Consider the following 22,822-nt stretch of genomic DNA (forward strand, 5'->3'; position numbering starts at 1 on the left):
GTATATCCTTTTGATATCCTTAAGGATATGACCGATATATGGCTATAAATAGAATGTCCTTTTTACAATAATAGCCATATCGCAGAAAGTAAAAGGACGATCTCGATATCCTTTGGCCAGTTGGTAGGTCTGGTCCATACCCTTCATTTGAAACAGGACTCGTAAGGATCTGCAAGGATACGGCCGAGCTATAGCCTATTTTCTGTGCACAAAATGTATCCTTCTAACTAGGCTCCCTGAAGGATTTTCGTCCTTCGTCCTACAATTTCTGAAAGGTCGGGATGAGGAGTGTCTGCTGGCGAAAGGACATCAGGATAGTCCTTGAAATAGCCGAGCTATGGCCGGTTTTGTGATACAAATAATTTTAGAAAAGTAGCCATATCTTGGCCATATCCTTGCAGATTTTCAAAAAATATGGCGCGTTAGGATCGCAAGCATCAACTGCATCGATTTGCATCAAAAAACTATGGGGTCATCTAAGAATCCAGGACTTGTCAAATTTTCAGTCGCCGGCCGCAAGGAAACAGGCCAAAAACACAAAAACCTCGATATTTCAGAAAGTACAAGGACGATTTCGATGTCCTTTGGCCAGTTGGTAGGCCTGGTCCATACAATTCATTTGACACAGGACTCGTCAGGATACGCAAGGATATGGCCGAGTTATAAGCTATTTTCTGTTCTAAAAATTTACATTTTTGCTCTGCTGTTTGAAGGACTTTCGTCCTTTTTGTTGCTAATTCTGAATCAGGACGCCAAGGACATTCTGCTGGCCAAAGGACATCGCGATAGTCCTTAAAATGGCCAAGTTAGCCCGGATTTTTCCGTTTTTTTCCAATTTTCTGACTAACCCCCTTACAAAAATTTGAGGTGATATTTTTGGTGGAATCCTGAAAATCCTTGAACGCCAATCGATAGTCCTGCCTCCTACGAGTTCAAAAAAGTATATCCTTTTGATATCCTTAAGGATATGACCGATATATGGCTATAAATAGAATGTCCTTTTTACAATAATAGCCATATCGCAGAAAGTAAAAGGACGATCTCGATATCCTTTGGCCAGTTGGTAGGTCTGGTCCATACCCTTCATTTGAAACAGGACTCGTAAGGATCTGCAAGGATACGGCCGAGCTATAGCCTATTTTCTGTGCACAAAATGTATCCTTCTAACTAGGCTCCCTGAAGGATTTTCGTCCTTCGTCCTACAATTTCTGAATGGTCGGGATGACGACTGTCTGCTGGCGAAAGGACATCAGGATAGTCCTTGAAATAGCCGAGCTATGGCCGGTTTTGTGATACAAATAATTTTAGAAAAGTAGCCATATCTTGGCCATATCCTTGCAGATTTTCAAAAAATATGGCGCGTTAGGATTGTAAAGGTCAATTGCATCGATAGGCGTTTAAGGATATAGGGGTTATCTAAGGATGGTTTCATTTAAAGGCGTTGCCAACCGAATTTCGAAATGTTGCTGGTGATGCTTCGCAACATGTGGCTGTTCACTCTTAGCAACATGTTGCTCGGCGTATTCAGTGGAGTGCACTCTGAGCCGCAATTGAAAATATAATGAGTGGCACTTGAAGCGCTAATCACATGTAAGTGAAGCGCAATCCTGGCCAGGCTTGCCCTGCAGGATGTTGGAAATTTACGCAGCAACAATCCGAAAAGGGGCGGGGCAAAGGGGTGGGGCAGGCAGCATGCATGTTGGGAGAGGGTTTTGGGGTTGCAATTACATTGTTTAAATTTTATTTATATTACCTTTTGATAGCTCGCATATTTTAGTGTACAATTGAAAACTTAAGCATAAACACAATTTCGGTTTGGTTCGCATTAATATAGACAGACTTAAGAGCTAAAACCTGGTCGCATTTATCGTAAACTATATCACAAGAACTCTAAATAACTTAGCATAATTTTTCACCTATCGTTCCCTTTGCAGTTCGATAAAAAAGATCCCCCTTACCAGCTACCAGCTACCAGCCTAGTCTACGCCTATGCCTCGAAGTTCTTGGCCTGCAGGCTCTTCAGTATGCCCAGCAGCTGCAGCGACTCGAGCGGCTCGAAGTCGTCCGCATAGCGCACCGCGGCGCTTTTGACCAGGTCCCGCTCCCTGGGCATGTCCAGGGTCAGGGGCAGCTGCTCGGCCATCACCGAGTGATGGGTGATGAGCGCCTTCAGCGTGCTGAACTGCTTCTTGGCGCCCTTCAGGCTGTACATCTCGCTGCGGCTGCACTGCACCGCATAGCACTTGACCTTGTGCTCGAGCCGCAGGCACAGCTCGAAGCGGCGCGGCGTGCTGCGACGCAGCAGAAAGCTGCCGGGCGTGGCCGACTGCAGATGCTCTTGCGCCGCCTTGGCCGTGATGCGCGGCTGATACCAGGCGCACTGCAACAGCTCCTCCTCCTCCCACTCCTCATCGTCCGAGTTGCTGTTCCAGCGTGCCGTGGCACGTCTCCTCGGCGTGCTGCGGCGCCTTGCGCTGCTGCTGCTGTTGTTGTTGCTGTGCTCGTTGAGCAGCTGACAGCAGTCGGAGATGCCCGCATCGGACTCATCGTGGTCGTCGGGCGGCGCATCCTCGCTGCTGCTGCTGCTCGTGTCGCTGGGCTGGCTGCTCTGCCAGCAGTTGAGCGACAGCAGCGACTTCTGCGGCGACTTGTTGTTGTGCTGGACACGCTTCGGCGTGCTGCTGGAGCTGCAGCTGCAATTGGCCACCAGTTCCTCCTCATCTTCCTCCGCGTCGGCATGGTACGAGGAGTCGAGTAGGTCCTGCTGCAAAATAAATTAAATTTCGATTAGTTAAGCATAAGAACAAGGTATAGGCAGCAATTAGGCGCTCAGCGCTGGTGTATACAAATATTTTCTTTATATTTAACTGCTACAAATGTCATCTACCAGAAGTCTAACAAAATCAGAGCTGCCGACCTACCAAGTAGGAAAAATCACTAACACTACTATACAAAATATTGTATAAGATCTCAATGCGCTGATCAAAATATTAAAATCAAAATATTATTTAAAAAATAAAGTTTAGTTTTAGTCTAAGAGAAGCAATAAAGCAACAAGCTATAATTGGCTCTTGATTCAATTCCATTATGGGGGGGATAAGCAAAGCAGGTCTATAACATTATCCCAATTTATATATACCGATATTTATCGATATTATGGAATAAAGAGATGATATCGACATGAAATTAGGAGCATGTCCTGCGTATGATATTCGAGAATATATATAATTTACATCTGAAGTCTTAAGCTCTGGCAGTTTTATACAGACAAAAAGATGAAAGGAGCTCCTCGTCCTTATCAAGAGTATCCCACTGCCTGTCTTCCTACTCTTTTAGGTTCTTCTATTAGTTGAAGAGTTCCACATAGTTATATCTAGCTTTATACACACCTCATCATAGTCGCTGGTTGGCTCCTCGCATTGCAAGCGATCTTTTTGCGAGGGTTGCGCAAACAGTTTGCGCTGCAAAAAGTTCTTCATGCTGTCGTAGACCTTGTGCGTGCGACTCTGTGCGGGCTCCTCGGCTGTGGCTGTTGTTGATGGCTGCAGCTTGTTGCTCCATTGTTGGCATCTGTTAAAGGCCAGGTCCAGGTTTTTGCCTGCATGGGTGCCATATACGTCCGAGTAGCTGGGACAATTGATCACGTTGCGTAACTGTGGCACAGAAGATGAAAACAATCGTGGAGATTAGTTTTGGTCAAGTCGGTAAATTTGTCTGGCATTGTGCCTAATGCTACCTGTGCCCGGAGTCCCTAATAAAACAAAACTGCCCGCTCCTATTTCACACGAAGTGTGCGCGTTTATGTAACAGTTACCGACACAAAAGGTGTCCTTTCTGCTCCTTTTGGCCTGATAACACACATTATGCGCATTTTATTTCACAGTCAACGCTTTGTTCTCACTCGCTTTTCGCTTTTGTTCTAGCCAGAGAGGGAGAGAGAGGGAGAGAAGGAGAGAAAGAGATGGTGGCTCTGCTAATGCCTTTGGGTCAGCCCAGAGTCCCTCTGCGTGTTATCCTTGTAATGCGCTTGTTTCAGTTGTTCATTGTGTCTGTAATTTGCCTGGTTTGCCAGTTGTTCTATTTGCTTTTCATTTGCCTGATAAAATATGCATATGCTTAAGCACTTTCGCCTTTGGGTGAGCGGCTTTTTGGAAGAGTTCATGTTTTGCTCTTTGTGTCATCTGTTCATTATTAAAATTGATTTTTGTTTGCTTTTACTCATAAATCCGGGCACAGGCAGGCTTTGTTAGCTTATAGAAGTAGTTCTAAACAGGCCACCGGCACTTGCTAAATTACAAGCAACTCATAAAGTGCAGATAAAAGTTACCAGGCACTCAACTCAACTTTGACAATTGGTGGTTATTTCCTTAAAAATCCTGTCACAGTCTAGAAGATAGTTCTAAATAGACCACAGGTCGTTGCCAAGCATTAGCTAGCTTACAAGCAGCCTATATCCTGGAGATAAAAGTTACCAGGCACTCAACTGATCTCACAATTGTGTGCTTTTAACTTAAAAATCCTATCACGAGCAGCTTAGCAGACTTAAAGAAGTTTATTGTAAGCAGGCAAACGGCACAGCTAAATAACAAGCAACCCATATCCTGCAGATAAAATTTACAAGGCACTCAACTCATATTTGACAATTGTTATTGCTCTGCGAAGTGTGTTGCGCGCTCCATACCACTTCTTCCCACACACACACACCCTGTGTGCATTGACACACCCCTTTTTGGCACTTGGCAAACAATGCGAATCGTTCGAATCATTCACCTATGCAAGAGTATTCAATAAATACTTAAAAAGTGCGTTCGAGTGTGAGCTGCACTTCAGAGCGAGAGAGAGTGAGAGGGGAGTAGGGAGAGGATCCTTTGCAGAATACAATGACACTTCAGCACGCACGCACACACACACGCACGCACGCACACGCACACGCACACACACACACACTTCAGGCACACTCGTATGAGTATGTGTATTATGAAATGGTAAAATAATGAGCATTCAATCGAGTAGCTGAAAGGACAATGGCAGTTCAGGTAGCCGTACAAAAAATGGGTTTATGCGTTAAGCCAAATTGAATTTGATTGAATTGAATTTGATTGCAGATTGATGATTGACGATTGAATAGAAAGACAGCCAGACAACAGCTGCAGGCAGCACTTGTATTATAAATAAATGCTCAGAAATGTAATTTTCTTCAAGTTTCGTTTTCCCAATCTCGTGTTTTCGTTTGAGGAAATGCAATGTTTAAATTTCCGGCGCTGCATCAATTTGCATGCACAATTGAATTGTTGTGCATGTGTTGTGTTGTGTGTGTGTGTGTGATGTTGCATGCAACACGGGCCGGCCATTAATTGAATGCCAACAAGCCGTGGCCGCAGCTCTTTGGCTCTTTGATGTCTTGGCCATGCATGGCGCATAAATAAATCTGTTGAAAGCTGCGGCGTGTAAGAAGCGTTAAAGTTTACCTTTTATCGGCTTAAATCAAACACAATGGAAATCAACGGAAAACAGGCGTTTAATGCCCCGAAAAAAAAACACGTATACAGATATATGGAAGAGGAAAACACAAAAGAAAATTCAAATACATGATTTTTAATTTATGCCAAGACAAGCAACAAGAAATAAATGTTAATGGAGCAGACCGGAGGGCCAGAAGAAGGCACACAGTAGTGGCCAAAAGGTGTCTTACCCTCCCGCTCCCCCTCTCCACCACTCTCTCCCTGCTCGTTGTTCCCTCTCTCCCTGCTAATGCAATAATGATAGGGCTGGATCGGAGCCGTGTTGATCCTGGCCTGCGGAAAGGTAACTCTAATTGATGATGAAGCATGGCCAGAGCCATTGTTTGGCCAGCGAGGTGTTAGCATATTTTCGTAATCAAATTCTGTTACAATAAAAACGAAACCAGGTAACAGAACATAAACCCCAACCGAGCACCTTTAAGCCAGCTGACAGCAGCAACAATAACAATAGCTCTGGCTGCCCGGGGCACCTTTGCCTTGCATTGCACACTTCTGACAAAAACAGTTGTTAGTTTTCCATTTATTGTGCATTTAGAGAGCGACAGGGAGAGAGACTGACAAGAAGAGTGGAAATTAGTTGAAGTGGACGCGGCATGAGTTGCGCCTTTTGGGCCCTGGATCTCTCTCTTGATGAATTTATTGAAATGTTGCCTTTTGTGCAGCGAAGGTTCCTTTTCTTCTGGCATGATATGTACGAAGAAGAAGAAGAAGAAAAATACACCCTGGCATATGCACAAATTGCATGCTGGAAAATCAAACAGCTGCTGAAGTGGCTCAGTGAAACGTTTATATAAAACCACCCTAACAACAACCCGCACGCAAGGCCAATCAGTAGCTAGAGCAGCAAAAAACCGCAAAACCAATTTATTGAATTGGTTATGAAGAAGTTGATAATACATAAGTTGACTATTATTAAGCAAAGTATGCAGTCAGAAGCTAGCTACATTACTTTTTCAACTAGCCATCAGCTAGGAGTATACTCCAAGTCCAGTCAGAGAAAATGCTGCATTCCAATTTCTAATACAATCGGACTGAAATCAATATCGCTTTGTTTTTACAAGCTTAAACTAAATTTGGTTTTAGGTTTTAATAAATATTGTTCAATTGAGTTGTATTCTTCTTGATTTCAAAGTTGCTTTTTGATGTTACGAAATGAAAAGTAGCCTTGGATTAGGTTGTTTGTTCTTGAACTAAGTAAAAAAATGTTTGAATTATCCTTCGAGCCTATAACAATAATTTGAATAAATTTACAGATTATAAATTTCAAGTTATAAAAACTGCTAAGCAGATGAATTTCTCCCTCAGTTAAAAAAGTATTGAACTATGCGGAACTTTTTCTAAGTTCGAACTTAAATTAAGTAAAATATTCTGGAAACATTCTCAGTGTGTAGAACCAAAAACTTAACTTAAGTTTAAGATAAGAAATTTGGGTACCCAAAAAAGTTATAGAAAAGAGAATTTTTGACTGAGGCAAAGAAATATTGGTCCGGGCTGGATGTTAATTTCGTTATCTCTAGAATTAAGTAAAAAATACTTAAATATTTCTCCGAGTGCATTGCCACGACATAAGCTAAATAATATCTATCTGTTGTAGCTGTGGCATGTCAGCAATGTTCGGATACAGCTGGAAATTAGTAATATGCAACAAACTTGGCTATTAGAATATTTTGAATGGCATTTCGTTTCGTTTTGTTTCGTTTCGTGTGCTGCGCGGCTAATTTGACAGTTTTATGCCACACCAAAAAGTTTAACAACACACACACACACACACACACACACACACACACGCAGACACGTGTGTTTTTTTGGGGGGCTTTCAAAATGTCAGAGCCGAGAGATATACATGGAACTGCGTCTAGTTTATGACATTTTGGAACACGCGTCTGTCTGCCCCGCGGCGCATTTGAAAATTTATGAACTCGGTTTTTCTTTTTCGGGGGCTACTTACTTAGCAGCTCCACACATATACATATATATATATGTGTGTGTTATGCGTGAGTGTGCCCCAAATATCGTAAAATGATTTTAACATTTTTTTCCACTAATTTCGTTTTATGCTTAGTTCAAATTGTAAAATGTTTATAGTTTATAGTTTCTGGCCGGGTTAGTTTTGGATATGCTGTCGTTTATTTTTCTATTTTTCCCTATCTACGGCTGCAATTAGCGTCGCATTCGCTGGAAAATCCTTTGTTTGGACACATGTGGCATGTGGCATGTGGCATTGTGTTTATAGTTGCTTTTTTAACGCCGTTCGACACGTTTTCATTTTTTATACGTTTTTGGCTCTTTTTTATAGGTGTAAAAAATGGGGTCATATCAAACGCTCTTCGAATTGAGCTGCTTCTTTATTTATTTTATTATTTTTTTATGGGAATTTAAAAAACTTCACTTTGATGAGTTTATTAAATGCAAATTAGAATTGTTAAAATTATTTCTTGCTCGTATATTTTAATTGCATTTTATGGGCAGTTTTATTTATGTGGGCAGCCAACTATGGGAATTTTAATGCCCGAACAGATGATTCTCAAGTGGCCAGAATGCAGATGGAGATATGCAAATGGTGCATTGAACTTGGGAACTGTTTAGAATCGAGATCTCAATTCTGTGTGCGAGCAGTCAAAAAGGAATGTTCACTTTGAGCTTGAAATATTTTTGTTTTTGATATACTTGCGTTGTGCCCTAAAGTTGTGTAGTTGAAGTGAACTTTTCCTGTTCATCTGTAAGTTTGTGGCATTTAAAACTGTGTCTAGTCGCTTTTGTTGCGGGCATATCCGTTTTGAGCACAGTTTAGATACCCTATCGAAGGATACTTAAAATTTGAGAATCAAATATGTAACGCCTTTAGGGCTGAGTCCATATGGTATATATGTTATTGATCAGCTTAAAGAGTCAACTCTCTCTGTATATGGATAGTTTATATACCCTTTCGAAGGATATTAATAAATATTTAAATCCTTGGGTATCCATAAATCCATAAGGTATATATGTTATTGATCAGCTTAAATAGTTGAGTCTATCAATAGATAAATTTATAATTATTGGCAAATATCCGAAATGAAATAGAATAGAATAGAATAGATGGGGAATCGAAAGGATGGGACCTATAGGCTCTCCTTGGAAATTATCAAACGAGTTTTGAAGAATTTCTTATTCTACAGGTAAATGTTTCATAAGCCAGAAATGTTTTGTTTTTTAGTTAAAATTTCTGTTCTATAAGGTATATATGTATTACAAAGTCTGCAGCTAGGAATTCCATCATGTTCCTATCATATCAAATAAAATCCATCTGCATCTTACTACCATATCATATAGGAATGATTGTTTGACACATTCAGGCGTATTCACAGGGTATTCAAACTTCGGCAACTCGAATTTATTTTTTCCAATTTTGCCCAACGTTTCTCTATTTCTCTAATGCACACAAATCCTTCGTGGGAAGCCATATGAAACACAAACTCAAACAGCTCAACGGACGCGGCTCAGCACATGACGAGCTGATGATAACGATGATGTTGCCGGTTGTCGCTGCATGTTGCACGTTGTTGTTGTTGTTGTGACTTTGATGGCTAGACGAAAGCCAAACCCAACTAAACTATTTTTTGTTGGCTGGCCAGGCGGGCGTTTCGCTGATTAGGAGGGGGTTGAAAGCTCTTTCTTTCTTTCTGGTTGTTGTTCTTTTTGTTGTTGCGCATATTTGCATTGCATTTGCCTGGCGTGGCATGTGGCAATCAGCACAACAACAACAACAAGAACAACAACATAGGAAAAACCCGAAGAGTGCCCAGTGAAAATTTATATTGAGTCGAGCGTAAAAATAACAATGCAAACGGGCAGACGGCATGAAAATAAGTGAAATTGTTGTTTACTCAAAACGACGGGGCAGACGCAAGTCTCAGCAGCTCCAAGGGGAGGGGAGGGAGGGGAGTGGGGTGGAGTGGGGTAGGGTGGGGGATACGGGTGCAATATGGAGCATAAATTACAACAATGCATGCAATGCGCCGCCGCCAATGTGGCCGTCGCCAGCCATTTAATTATGCTCATCAATTTGCAGTCAAAGCCAAAGCCGAAGCCGAAGCTGCTGCAGTTGCAGTTGCAGCTATTGCTGTGGCAGTTGCAGTTGCAGTTGCAGCGGCTGTGGCACTTGCATTCGCCCATAAATCTTAACGAGGCCTGCACTTTAGTTGCGTTTGGTGCCTTTATGGAAAATTGTTAATTAAATGCACTTAAAAGCGGCGCAATTTATTTTCAACTTTCCCAGTCGCCTACTTAGAAATCAAAATGCAAATGCATCGAACATGTCTAAAATTATATATACACAAGTGCATATACATATATAGATGTGCACACACACGCACACACACACACACATTAATCATTGGCCTTGAAAGAGGCCGCATCCGAGTGCCGACGAATTTAAATGCTCTGCTCATTGCTGCTAATCGTTTGATTTAAATTTAGAAATAGTTCATAGAAAATTATGAACATTGCTTTTATGGCGTCAGCCACTTAGGGTTGCCCAAAAAAAGCAGGAAATGTGCTCTAGTCAAAGTGCGCCCAGCTGGAAGATACCCTGTAAGCAGCGCTGTCTATACTATATGTTGATTTATATGCCACATTTGATGGCTCTGCGTTTTAGAAGCATTCGATTATTTGATTCTTAATCGATATTTATCGATATATATAGAAGGAAATGGAGAGAGGGATATTAACAAAAGAAAAGATTGTGCTTTGCCACTCAGCTGTTTAAGGATTGCGTAGTGTTAGGTTTCTGGGCGTCGGACGAACGAACAGGAAGTCGACGGCTCAAATTCCAAACAATTATTATTGTTGTTATGTAATTTTTGATTATAAACAAAGTAAAAAGCTATAAAAATTAATTAAAAACACTTAAGAGTGGACTAGTATAGAACATATGCCTAAAAGAGAGATAGTGAGAGAGCGAGAGAGAGAGAGAAAGGTATAAACCGGCAGAGAGATCGACCGACAGTCAGAAAAGTCACAGCTCGCTTCAGCTGGTTGAACAGACACGGAATATACATGCTTAACGCTTTCTGCCACCAGCTACATCCATTTACTCGAAACATTATACCCTCTTTGTGCCCATCAATAGCTACAGGGTATTAGAAGCAAGCTCCATTAGCTGCACTTACAGATGCCGCTCTTTGTCTGTTTGTCGACTTCATTTGCCGTTTTCGCTAGCAAATTTAATTTTCCACAGCATAAAGAAAAGGAGTCGGAAAAGCAGAAAAAGTATTTATCATTCGTTTAATTGTTTTAGATTTTAATCTGGCAATATGGTCGCGGCAGGCACTTGGACTCGGCGCGACATATGTATGAGTTTGAGTTTTGGGTTCGCTGTTGCCAACATTTTGTATGACAACTTTATTAGTTTTGTCTGGTGTGTGTGTGAGTGTGTGGTGTGTGTGTGTGTGTTGTGTGTGTGCACTTTGTCTGCAGTTTGTTGCCTTATCGTTTTGACCCGCGATGCGCGTCGCCTTTTTGCTTCAAGTGAAACTCGACGAAAACTAATTGAAAACGTTTGTCAGCGACTGTAAACAGACCCTCTCAATATCTCCGTCCCCGTCCCCGTCCCTGACCCTGTTCCCTTCTCTGCCCCTGCCACTGCCCCTGCCAGTTGTCTTGCCAATAAATGTTTTCCTCTGGCATTTTTCGGCGCGTTCTCTGATAACGGATGCGTTGGCGACGCCGCCGATGCCAACATTTGGTGGCATGTGGAAATCACGGCCTGAGGTGCCGAACGATTTATGCCGCATAGGCGTGCCTTTATACGAAATTGCGGTTGGGCATATTCCAAATAGATCTGAAGGGATTTTGTAATAAGCCAAAAGTTGCAAGCCTTGCGTGTAAAGCAGCTAGAAATAGAGTTCGATTTGGTGTGAAGGCCGGAAGAAAAATGAAATGAAAATATAAGAAAAGTTAGAGAGAAAGTAGGACTCGAGTAGAAATCATGAATTCTTACTAAGAAATTCATTGAGAAACTTTGATTAAAGATGGAGATAGTTGTTGAAGGGATTAAGTTAATAATCTTTAAAATCAATCAGTTAATAGGCCAAAACATAATCTGAAGTTCTTACATGCATGTCAAGAAAAGAGATCAAAAACTGCAAGATATGGAGTATTGCAAGATGGAACAGAAATAAAAGATATAATGCCAATCTTTCGATGTGCTATATATATACATTATATTATTTATATATATTTAAGTATTTTATTTTATTTATATATTTTTCAATCTATAGATATTCGAGAAGTGCCCATCAAAATCAATTGAATTCTTGTCTTGACTTTCTTAGAACTTCCTATAATTATTTTTGCCACTCTCAGCACTCAAGTGATCCATTATTTTCGAGAAAAAAAAAAACAAATGTTTTGTTAAATATTTCTTGCCTAGAGCCGTCTTCCAGTAAACGGAATTCCCGCAGCGCGAGTGCGAATAGAAGCCACACCCACGCAGAGAGACAATCCTTTTGGGAGGAGCTCAAATAACACCTACTACAAAAATATTTTCATAGCTCAAGACGAGAAGACAAAACCAGAGCCCACAATGGGCATTCAGATAAAGAGATGGCGTGCCTCCGACCAGAGAGACGGGTGTCAATTCCCGTGAAAAATGACAAGAGCAGCGGGAAAAACACAATAATGATGGAAATGCAGGGAAATGCTGATGATAAATGCACAGCAAAGCAGAGAGTACAGATAAAAGAGGCAGCAGAAGCCAAAACGCAAACTGTCATTCAGTTTGAAATTACAAACCTCTTTTTTTTTTGTTTTCAACTCCGGTCAACAACTGAAAGTCAGGCCAGAAGAGAGATTAGAGATATGTGCACTCTTCTCTATAGAGCTGTCTGAGAAGTCTTGGCTGCTGGGTGAAGGGAGGTGGGAGGAAGGTAGAAAATACAGGTAGCCGCGGCTTAATTAAGGCATTTGACTAATCAGCTTTGGCATCGGCTCTGTTCATAGCCATGTAAATATTCCAGCCAGACGTCGCCATTTGGCCAGATAAAGCCTAGTTAGCGCTTATCGCAGATCAAACACGAATATACTTATAGTATACACAAATAACACATGTGTACAAATAGGCCTGAATGCATTTACATTTAGAGTCCACAATCAATCATTATCTTTATGAGTCGAACATATGTTTGCCATGCTCGAGTTCTGTTTGCTCGGACCTTATCGATACGAAAAAAACCGAAAAAAACCTCGTCGCATTTTCGCTTTGATTTATACGATTTGTCTCAAATCTGAGCAGTTCTCTATTAATCGATCCCCCATCCAATTTCTGATTTCTGTTCGGGTTCTGTTTGTTGTCTCAGCGATTAGCCTTCAGCTTGATTCTGTTTTTATGCAAATCATATTTATTTGATTATTTCTGATTTAGTGTTTGGTCTGATTTACGTCGACAGTTGGGTTTATTATGTCTTCTTGCTGTTGTTGTTGTTGTTGTTGTCTCTCGTATCTGTGACACTAAATCATTTTAATTGTTGTCGTTCGTATTTTGAATTCCCTCATCCTCCATTTCCCCCATTTTCCCCCAGTCCATCGATTCCGTATGTTGGCATTTGATGTGTGGGGCTTTACGTTTGGGTGCGTGTTGTTTTTTTGATACGTGGGATTTGTGCAGATTACTCATGTGTGTTGTGGGTGGGTAGTTGTGGGATCTATTAATTTGCATGTGAAAAGGTCTTGGAATTATGTGTTATCTATACAGAAAGGTGTCTTTTTGTTACCCATCAGCTGCATATGAAATATGCTTTACAAGCTAAGTTGTGAGAAGTGTTGTTAAAGTTTTTGATATAGACTTTTGAGCAGTGGAATATTAATAATAAGCATCTTAATAGGTTTGAAGCTATATCTATCTGATTCCAATCACATTATTATCTTCCCTATTACAGTCTTACTTTTGGCCTTTCTGACTGATATTGATACTATAATCCCTTAAAAGTATTTAATATACTTTCCCTTTCTTACTTACTTAGGACCCACCTAATACTCTTGTGTTCCCCTAAAACTCCTAAAATGTCTTCACTCTCCTTTCATAGTCTATCATTTTATGCTTAACTTAATTCCATTTTATCCATAAAATATCTACCGAATTTATTCCAATAATCCCTTTAGATATTCCCTTATTTCATAGTCCTTTATTTTAATCTTAGCTCACGTATCTCATATTGTATTTCATGCTCTGCCTCTAATATGTTTTGTCTTTTATCATATTTCATAGTCTTTTAATCTTTAATTATATCCCATTCTCGCTTACCATCTTTGCATTATCGTGTGCCTTCTTTTGTGTATCCTTTTTACGTTTATTAACACTTTCCGTGGCGCCAAAGCGATTGTATTGGAACAGACGACCCATTTTCGCGCTCTTCTGTTTACAGTTTAAATAAACAAAGTCTTTGAAATCGTTGTTGTTTTTGCCTTTTCACAATATCGCGTAACTCGCACACAATATGCTTCAGTTTTTGAAAAACACACGCCTGCTCGTAATATAGTGAAACTTATTGCGTTGTTTCGACAGAGAAAGAACGAAAAAAAACGGTGCTTCAAGTGTTCAATAACGTAGCGTAAACGAGACGAGCTGAAACGGAATCAAATTCGAACACGAAATCGAATGCCGGGCAACGGGAGCGACTGCTAGCGATCAGCGCGACGTGCGCAGAGGGAATGATGGGCCACAACTAAATGCATTCGAAAAAATACAACGGAAAATGAGCACGACTGAGAGCGTGACAGAGCCAGAGGCAGAGACAGAGGTGGTGGCAGCAGCAGCGGCAGAAGCAGAGGCAGAGGCAGAAGCAAAGCAACAGCCAGCAATAGCAACAACACAGCTGAGGGACGGCGTGCAGCAGCGGCACTGGCAGAGATACAAATTTCATACTAGGGCAGCGGCAGTGGCAGCGGCAGCAGCGATGGCAGCGGCGACAGCGACGGTGACTGTGACGGCGATGGCGACGTCAATGGTCGTCGTCACCGGTGTTGTTCATGCAAGGCAGCCGCTGCCGCAGTATTTACCGCTAGTTCATTTTGTCTCTGTTTTGAGTACACACACACACACACACTCGCACACATAGTAGCCGGTTACAGCTAGAACTGAAGACAACGCTAACCAACCTACACACACACACACACAGAGAGAGACTCACTCGAAGCGCTAGAACAAGGGGGGCTGGTGAAAAATAGAAGAAGCAAAACCACTCAACAAAAAGCGAAATGAGAAAAAATTTACTACGTCGAATATGTACACTGAAAAAAGTACGTGGAATCTTCTGTTTTGGGCAGGCAGCAAATGAATGGAAATGGGCGGCTCAAGGGTCGCACTCCGAGCAGCGACTACTACTGCGGACTCTGATTCTGAGTAACTGCAGAACTGACTGAAGGGTAGTTGAGCGGACTCGTCAACAAGTTGAGTGGGCGCGAAGCCGAGCGGGGCGAGAGCTGTCAGCCAGCGGCCCATTCAACTTCGAATCTCGCGTTGAGTCCATTCGCTATGCATTCATTTGACCAAACGGCGCATTCTGACTTTACCGTACGAGTTACGACTATTGACGCCTGCTTACATGTTTGCCTCTTTATCGCTAGCTCTATCTGCATCTCCATCTCTCTTACTCTCACTCTCCCATTATGTCTGTCTCTGTCTGTGCATGTGCTCCACATTTTTCGCTTCTTCATTTGCCTGCTGCACATTTCATTTCGCCATTTTGCCTATTTGCTTAACGTACTCGCCCGTTGTTGTTGTTGTGCTCTACTTGTTGTTGCCGCCTCCTTTCCGCATCCATTTCCCCCTAGAACCCACATGGAAGCGCTGCATCAGCTTCTACTTTTTTTTTTAGTTATTCCGAAAGCTTTTTTTTTTTGCTGGCGCATAAAATAAACACAAAAACTTTGCAGTCTCATTCAGCGGCAAGGATGCTTTTTGAAGCTGCCTCTCTTCCACTCTCCTCCTCCCTCTAGCTGTCTCTTTCGCTTTGCGTCTGCCAACTTCAGCGTTTCATTTGCACACCGCCTCTACCCTCCACTACCCCCCTCTATCATCTACGCCGCTGTGCTGTATGTGTCCGTAATTATCATTATCCCTGTGCTACTCGTTTTGTGCTTTTCATTTCGCTGTTTATGCGGCCAACTATGCCACTTTAATTGAAGTCAATTTTTTCTACTTTGCGGCTGCTTGTGGCACATAAAGAAGAAGAAGAAGAAGGCAGCAGCATCGGCTGCTCTGCCACAATTTTGCCACATTTTGTTGCAAGCACATTTTCATTGAAAATTATTTCTGCAACTTATTAGCACCTCGGCAAATTATGAGTTTCGGTGTGGCATTCAAGCTTTTGTGGCTTGTTTACGAGCTTGCCGCATTTTTAATTGAGTTGCCGTCCGACTTATGGCTGAGGCAGAGCTGAGGCACAGCTGCGGCAGGGCTGAGGCCTCGGCTGCGGCTGCAGTTTGGAGGTTGAGCTGCACCGAGCGTAGTTCACCTTTGTTGCCTTAATTAGCTGAACGAAATGGATGCTCTGCCATGTCCTTACATGGACAGCACTTTGAATGTCGCCGGCCAAAGGCCAGAGGGCAGACGATGTAAACGTTGCTGTGGTTAGACGGCCACAGGATGTGCTTAATTGAAACAGTTTGCACGGTAAAGTGTACACGGTCCGGATTTGTAAAGGACAAAGCGATTCTAGAGTTACCTAAATTAAGGGGTATAACTAGCTTACATGTATAACTAGCTTAAATGTTGAAACACTAGTATCTAACCCGGTCTGCAATGCCTGAACGTATATATATATGGTTTAGATATATACAATATTTATAACAATATGTCAATATGTACTCACCCATAAATGTACATTCATGCAGACATAGAGTTTATCTATTGGTAGTAGAGATAAAACCTCTTTTATATCCAGATACCTGAAAGAAAATGACAGTTAGTTAGGGATGGAGATAGAGATAGAGGGAGAGAGAGAGAGGGATAGACACACATAGAGAGAGATAGAGATGGAGATAGGGATAGAGATAGAGATAAGATGAGATAGAGAATGAGATGGAGATAAAGAGAGAGAGAGAGAGAGAGAGAGAAAGAGAGAGAGAGAGAAAGAGTAAAAGAGAAGAGAGAGAAAGCGAAAAAGTTACTTGGAGTAGGGAAGAAGCACAGAAAACGTTAATTGGACAGTCAACTCCTTAATATAATACCTATAATCAAAGATTGAGAAATAGTAAGCCTTACTTGAATTCATGAGAATCGCATAGAAGAGCAATATGTCAAAATACATGCTGCAGCGCAGTGCGAGTTATCGGAAAAGTGAAATAATTTTGGCTTGTGTTTGGTTAAAGTGAATATCCATAAATTCATTAATTCACTAATATGGTCATTGTATTCCATTATTGTTCATATTGTTTTTTATTAGTCCTTATCAGTCAGTCAAGACTTTTATATTTATATTGATGGCATTTAGAGTATTTTTCAAAGCTAGGCTAAATTACCTTCTGTTCGAGCATTCTTCCAAAACCCTCCCAATTATTTTCAGCAGCTGTTTCATTAAACTAACGCTTTAAGCTTTAAGTGTACGGGTCCTATTCGGCAATACCATAACTCCTTCAGCTTATTATTAATCCATTACTTTGTTGCCTTCCAGCTGTTGCCGGCGAAACAAAAAGTAAAAAAAATACAAACTGGGGTAAGTATATATTAAACAGCCAAAATATTATTGCTCATATTTTTTGCACCCTCTATAATTTTTTATGGTCGCAACGCCCTCGCCGCACCCCTCGGCCCAGACCCAGACCCAGACCCAGACCCAGACAAAGGGAAATAATCAATGCTAAACTCGCATTTAGCGAAATATGCTACCAAATCGTCGAGCTAAACCTCTGCTTATAATTAGATTATGACATTAATAAGTCGCTTTAACAAATGTTCAAATTTGCCACCCCAAAAAGAGAAAACGAAACTTTGATTTGTGTTTTCGATTTTGCTGATTCTTTTCTCTCATTTTTTTTGGCAACAGTTGCGAAAATTGAATTTGTGCAGCGTTTAATATATTGCAGCTATCAATGGGAAAAGCATTTTCACGACACTCGAGTGCCATTCATAAATCAAGTTGCAACCCCTTGGAGCGGAACTGCAGCACTTGGCTCTAGTACTTGCCTCATGTGGCAAATTCAATTTCATTACATAAAGAGCTTTTCCTTGGACTCTTTTCTTTTGCCATTTCATTATGTGACTTTGGCCTTTTACGTTGATTTGTCAGACAATTGCATAAAATTTATTTTTGATTTTTCTGCCCAGCTGTACACACCCCTCCACACCCCCTACACACCTAGACCCCGCCCCCGTAAAGTGCTCTTAATGTTTGTCAATTATTTGCAGTAATTTGCAATATTTCTAAACGCTTCGCCTGGGATTTCCCATTCGAGAACTACCCTAAATTGTTTTTAATGGCCATTTGCACTTACATGACTGTTGACTCCGCTCGCCAGAGCTCGGCATCAGTTTCAGTTATCCCTTAGCCCCCTCTCCGGACACCCCCTCCTGTTGTCTCTAATGGCTTCATCATCTAAGTTTCCACCACAGTCTACAATAAATGGCCTACAAGCACTCTCCATGTGCTTGTGGTTGTTCTCATTGTGTTTGTTTCGATTTAATTTATGGCCCAAACGAAATGTTATTTATTTACCTTTAAAAATCGACACAACTAAACAAATAGAAAAGTTAGTTCAGCTCGTGGTCAAGTCCAGAACTCTTGGGGGACAGTTCCACCTCCAATGCTGGGAAATTAATTTTCCCATAGTTGAGAGTCATTAAGCGCTCGCTGGGGGGCGTGCCGCAGGTGTTAAAAATGTAGTTAAATCAATTCTTTAACAGCAATTTGTTTGGTGAAAATGCATAAAACTAGCCGCAGGCAGCACAAACAGCTCGATTGAACCACTAAAAAAAAGGAGAGTTGCGGCACGCAGAAGATTGAATACCCTAATCGACATATGTTTGTGCATACATGTATGCCTGCTTGTTCATACATGTATGCCTGTTTGTACATACATGTATGCATGTTTGTATTTCATAAACATGCAAATATACATACATACATGTATACATGCATACATTCATGCATACATGCATACATATATGCATACATACATGCATAAATGCACACATAAATACATGCATACATGCATGCGTACATGCATGCGTACATGCATACAGGCACATGCACATGCACATGCACATGCACATGCACATGCACATACATGCATACATGCTTAGAGAATGATAGACTATCTTGCATAGAAACAGACAGATGGACAGGCATCACTATATCAACTCGACTGATCGAGAATATATTTACTTGATGGAAACGAAGACGTCTTCTTTTAAATGTTACATATTTCTTGACGAAATGAAAATACCCTCTGCAAGGGCATAACAAGCATAGACTCCAACAAATCGGGAGACTCAACTAATTTCAAACTCTCCTCTATTTCATTCACATCAATGGCCCGCGGTGTCTCTTTGTTTGCCGTTGTTTTTCAATTTTTCTTTTATCTCCCGAAGTCTGGTGCTCGAGTGACTGCAGCAATTATGTTTATAAATGATTTGTTGGGGTGGTCTGGTCGGTGCTCTATCTGGTGGTTCGCCCTCCCTCTGTCTCTCGGTGTTGGTAATCCTTCATTTCATCCGCATTCAAAGGCCATAAATAGCTGAAGAATTATGTGTGAAAGCATTAAAATTTATTTTAATTTCTGTCAAAGCCTTTGGGGCACTACAACCGCATAGTTTTATAATATTTTTTACATGCTTATAAACCATATAAGGGCTCTATCGTATCGTGGTTGGAAGTGATTTTGGCTTTTCATTTTGGAATTTTAGTTTATGACTGCCTGGCGGCTAGTTCAACAGATTTTTAATTGCTGTGCTTGGGTTTTGTTTATGTTTTCAAATGTTTTTCTTTGTTTTATTTAGCATGTTGGATGGTTAAGCACCGCCCTGTATCATAAATCATTTTGGCTCTACGGAACCATCATGGCTATGCTTATATGCATATATTGTATATGGGCGTGCATATTTTGAACAATTTTCAACGTTTTGCTTTGATTTATTTCCATTTATTTATGTTTTTCCAAACAGTTGTTGGTTTTTCCATTCATTCATAAATATTGTATAAAATAATTCGAAATGGGGCTTTGAATAGTTCAATGCACTTATCTTGCGTGGCATTAGCTTGTCTGTTCTATTTGACTTGCCACATCATTTCCAGCAAATTGAAGACTTTCACACTGAACACTTCACTATCTCCAAGTCATTTATCAATAGACGACAGCGACTTAGGCAACCACCTCCATAACAAGCTTTAGTTAACACAATTTTTTCGACATTTTCCCATCAACTTGTTGTGGGGGTTTCGGATAGACGCCCCATTTCTCGAAGCGCCCGTTGCATTTGAATTTCTCACACATTACGTTACATATCAAATATTTATATTCCCCCACAGTTTCTTCTCACACCCTGTAACCATTGATAATAGGTAAAGAAAGAGTATTACAGTTTTGTATAGCAGATCTATTTAGTTCAGATTTGAAATGTATCCCCTCGTCTATAAACTCAGAACAAGTTTATTCACTTACTCGAAGATTATAAGAGTCAGATATACCAAATTTGGTAAGTAGGATCTTGTATAGAAGTATACCTCCCCATAGTCTCCCCAATTTTAAGAATTCGTAGAGCTAGATCTTTGGGCTCTGGTATGCAGCTACATGAGGTTGTCCTGCTTAAACATAAACATTTTCATAAGGATTGAACTATAAATACCCGAGTTATGCAAGATTACCATCTTCATAAAGGTTTGTCCAAAGAAAGATGATTGACAAACGTGCTTTGATCTTTTTTGTATAAGTACAGAATAAAGTTTGAATGTTTCTAATAGACCACGCTGGGAACAGGGTATCTCCGACTCGGGCCCTACCGACTAGTGCACTCTACATGCATTTTTTCTTTTTCCTCGATAACGCCCACATTAACAAGAACTTTGGATTCGAACTGAACATGTACCAGCAATAATAAAAACGATTTTCCAGCAGCACAAACAATTAAATGACGCATAAATTAGGCACAGCCCCGAGTTGAATAAATAATTTCCTGTACGGCAATTACTAAAAAAAAAAAAGAAGAAAAGAACTACCACATAAGTAACTGGCCAAGCCGCATGCATGGAAATTAGATGGGCCCCAGTTCGGGGCACGAAGTTCTGTTTTATTTAATTCGAGGCAGGCGCTGAATGCACTGCAAATGAGTTTGGGTTTCCTTAATGCCCGTGCATGATACATTTAAACGCTGGAAAAATGGAAAAACCTCCATAAAAAACGTGACAAAATGCGAGCGATAGCATAAGTGTGACCCAACTTCCATTTCCACAGACCACAAAGCGAGAAGTGCTTGATAAGGTGAGATTGTTCTAGGGATCATTTATGGGGTGGGCCAGGGATTCGATGTTGGTATTTCGAATACCCTGTACCTATTAGAAAATTATTGAAAAAGGGTATAAAGATTTGTGCAAATGGTATCTACGAAACCCGAAAAGAATATGAAGTATATCTGAATGTCTGTATGAGCGAGTGTATATTGTTTTGCTCTCCCATTTTCATAATGTCGATAAATATCGATTTCGTAAAAGGGTTCATTGTGTTTGTGTGAATCTTTATGATATCGATAAATATCGATTTTAAAACCAGGTTAAGCATAACTCAGATGTTTAGGAACTAGTGTAAATAATTCCAAGATATCCATAAATATCGATTTTGAAACGGGAATTTTTCAACAATGTCTCAGAGATATAGGAGCTACCGTATGTGATTTTTCGCAAGTGCGAATGAACATATATTTATTCTTCCGATTTCGATAAATATCGAAAATATCGATTTTTTAACTGGCCTTTTCTTAAGGCATAGGTATAAGATCTAGTATGTGTGCTAATAAGTAATATGAAATTCGAGTGTTTTTTTCTGCGTCTATGTGCTGGGTACGGGGTATCTGGCAATCGGGCATGCACGAATAGTGTACTCTTGTATTTATTTACATTCCCACTTGAAAAACACAAATAAATCGTAATTGGCGTGCGAGGGGTCTGTATTTTTTTATATATAATGTGCAATAGAGCGCCGCATCGCGTTGTATTTTTATTTTCATGCTCATTAAATGAAAAGCCGAAAAACCGAAAAAGAGAAAAACCCAGAGCATGGCCAACATGAAAATGCGTAGCGTGAAAAACCCAGGCAGCGGGAAAACTAACGCGCTGGCGTTTGCGGTTGCTTTCCCTTTGTTGCTGTTGTTGTTGTTGTTGTTGTTGTCAAAACCGAAAAGCGGAAGTACACGTTGGGTTATCACAAATGGAAAAATCTATTGATAGCGCCGAGCTGATAGCGTCTGCTGCGGAGCTGCTGAAGGTGCCCCTGGCTTTGTTCGGCTGAAGATCTACAGCGACGATAGAGCAGTGCGAACAGCTGCCAAATATTCTGGGAGGGGCGCTTTAACCCTGACGAATTTTAATTTTTGCGATAAGTCGAGAAAACAATGGCAAGCAGAGATCTTGAGCATTGGCTTGATAAATGATATGCTAGTAACAAGTCGAAATCAAGTATTTACTATATAAATGTCAAACAAGCTGCGGGCATTGTCTTGACTTGAGTTGCACATCTTTCACACTCGAAGAGCTCATTAGTGTATCTAGAGGCAGAGAAGGTCCATGGTGACCCATATACGGAGCGTAGCGGAAAAACCCTCAAGATTAATGAACTACAAAACATGGACACAAATCATATGTAATAGCTGCCAGGCTGAGAGGCTTTCTGGGCTTCTGGAACAAATGTGTGACAATTTCTCCAAAAAGGATGCGTCGTCTAGGCAGGCAGGCAGGCAACACCTCCTGTGCCCCAACCAGAGACGGCTGCTAGGTGTCAGGGCCAAGTGACAATGTCACACATAAAACATAAAAATAAAAGAAATATATGTTATATATATATATATGCCTGAGCAGGACACGCAGCGCTAGCGTTTCCTTTTGCCGCATCCTGTGCGGCGCGACCAATGGCAAGGTGCAGCAAGAACGCGGCGCCACGGCGTGTCTGCTACGTGTGTGAGAGTTTGTTTGTGTGTGTCTGCCACATGTAATCAGAATGAAGACATGTGCATTGAGGCCGTCGAGCTCCGCAGGCTCGTTATCCTTTTACTCAAGCGCAGAAACAGGCATTTGGCTTGTCTTTGGAATTAATGGCAGGCCAAGGAACAGGGTACG

The 22,822-nt window shown here is 41.1% G+C and overlaps 1 protein-coding gene across 2 annotated transcripts; it reads right to left on the reverse strand.

The window, feature by feature from the left end:
- Positions 1–1,840: 1,840 nt before the first annotated feature.
- On the reverse strand, positions 1,841–14,212 carry LOC135433937 (tyrosine-protein kinase abl-1). 2 transcript variants are annotated; one of them, XM_064690239.1, is made up of 3 exons: positions 13,804–14,212; positions 3,390–3,653; positions 1,841–2,761 (listed from the first exon to the last, which is right to left on the reverse strand). In XM_064690239.1, the coding sequence occupies exons 1-3, from the start codon at positions 13,900–13,902 to the stop codon at positions 1,988–1,990; spliced, it is 1,137 nt and encodes a 378-aa protein (XP_064546309.1). In that variant the 5' UTR covers positions 13,903–14,212; the 3' UTR covers positions 1,841–1,987. The 2 variants fall into 2 exon arrangements, with proteins under 2 accessions (XP_064546309.1, XP_064546308.1); XM_064690238.1 differs by having other exon boundaries at positions 1,841–2,764.
- Positions 14,213–22,822: the final 8,610 nt, after the last annotated feature.

The sequence above is a fragment of the Drosophila montana genome, unplaced genomic scaffold (assembly GCF_035044405.1).
Source record: "Drosophila montana isolate Dmon_TW-CO22-7 unplaced genomic scaffold, ASM3504440v1 contig_3240_1, whole genome shotgun sequence".
NCBI classification, from domain to species: Eukaryota; Metazoa; Arthropoda; class Insecta; order Diptera; family Drosophilidae; genus Drosophila; species Drosophila montana.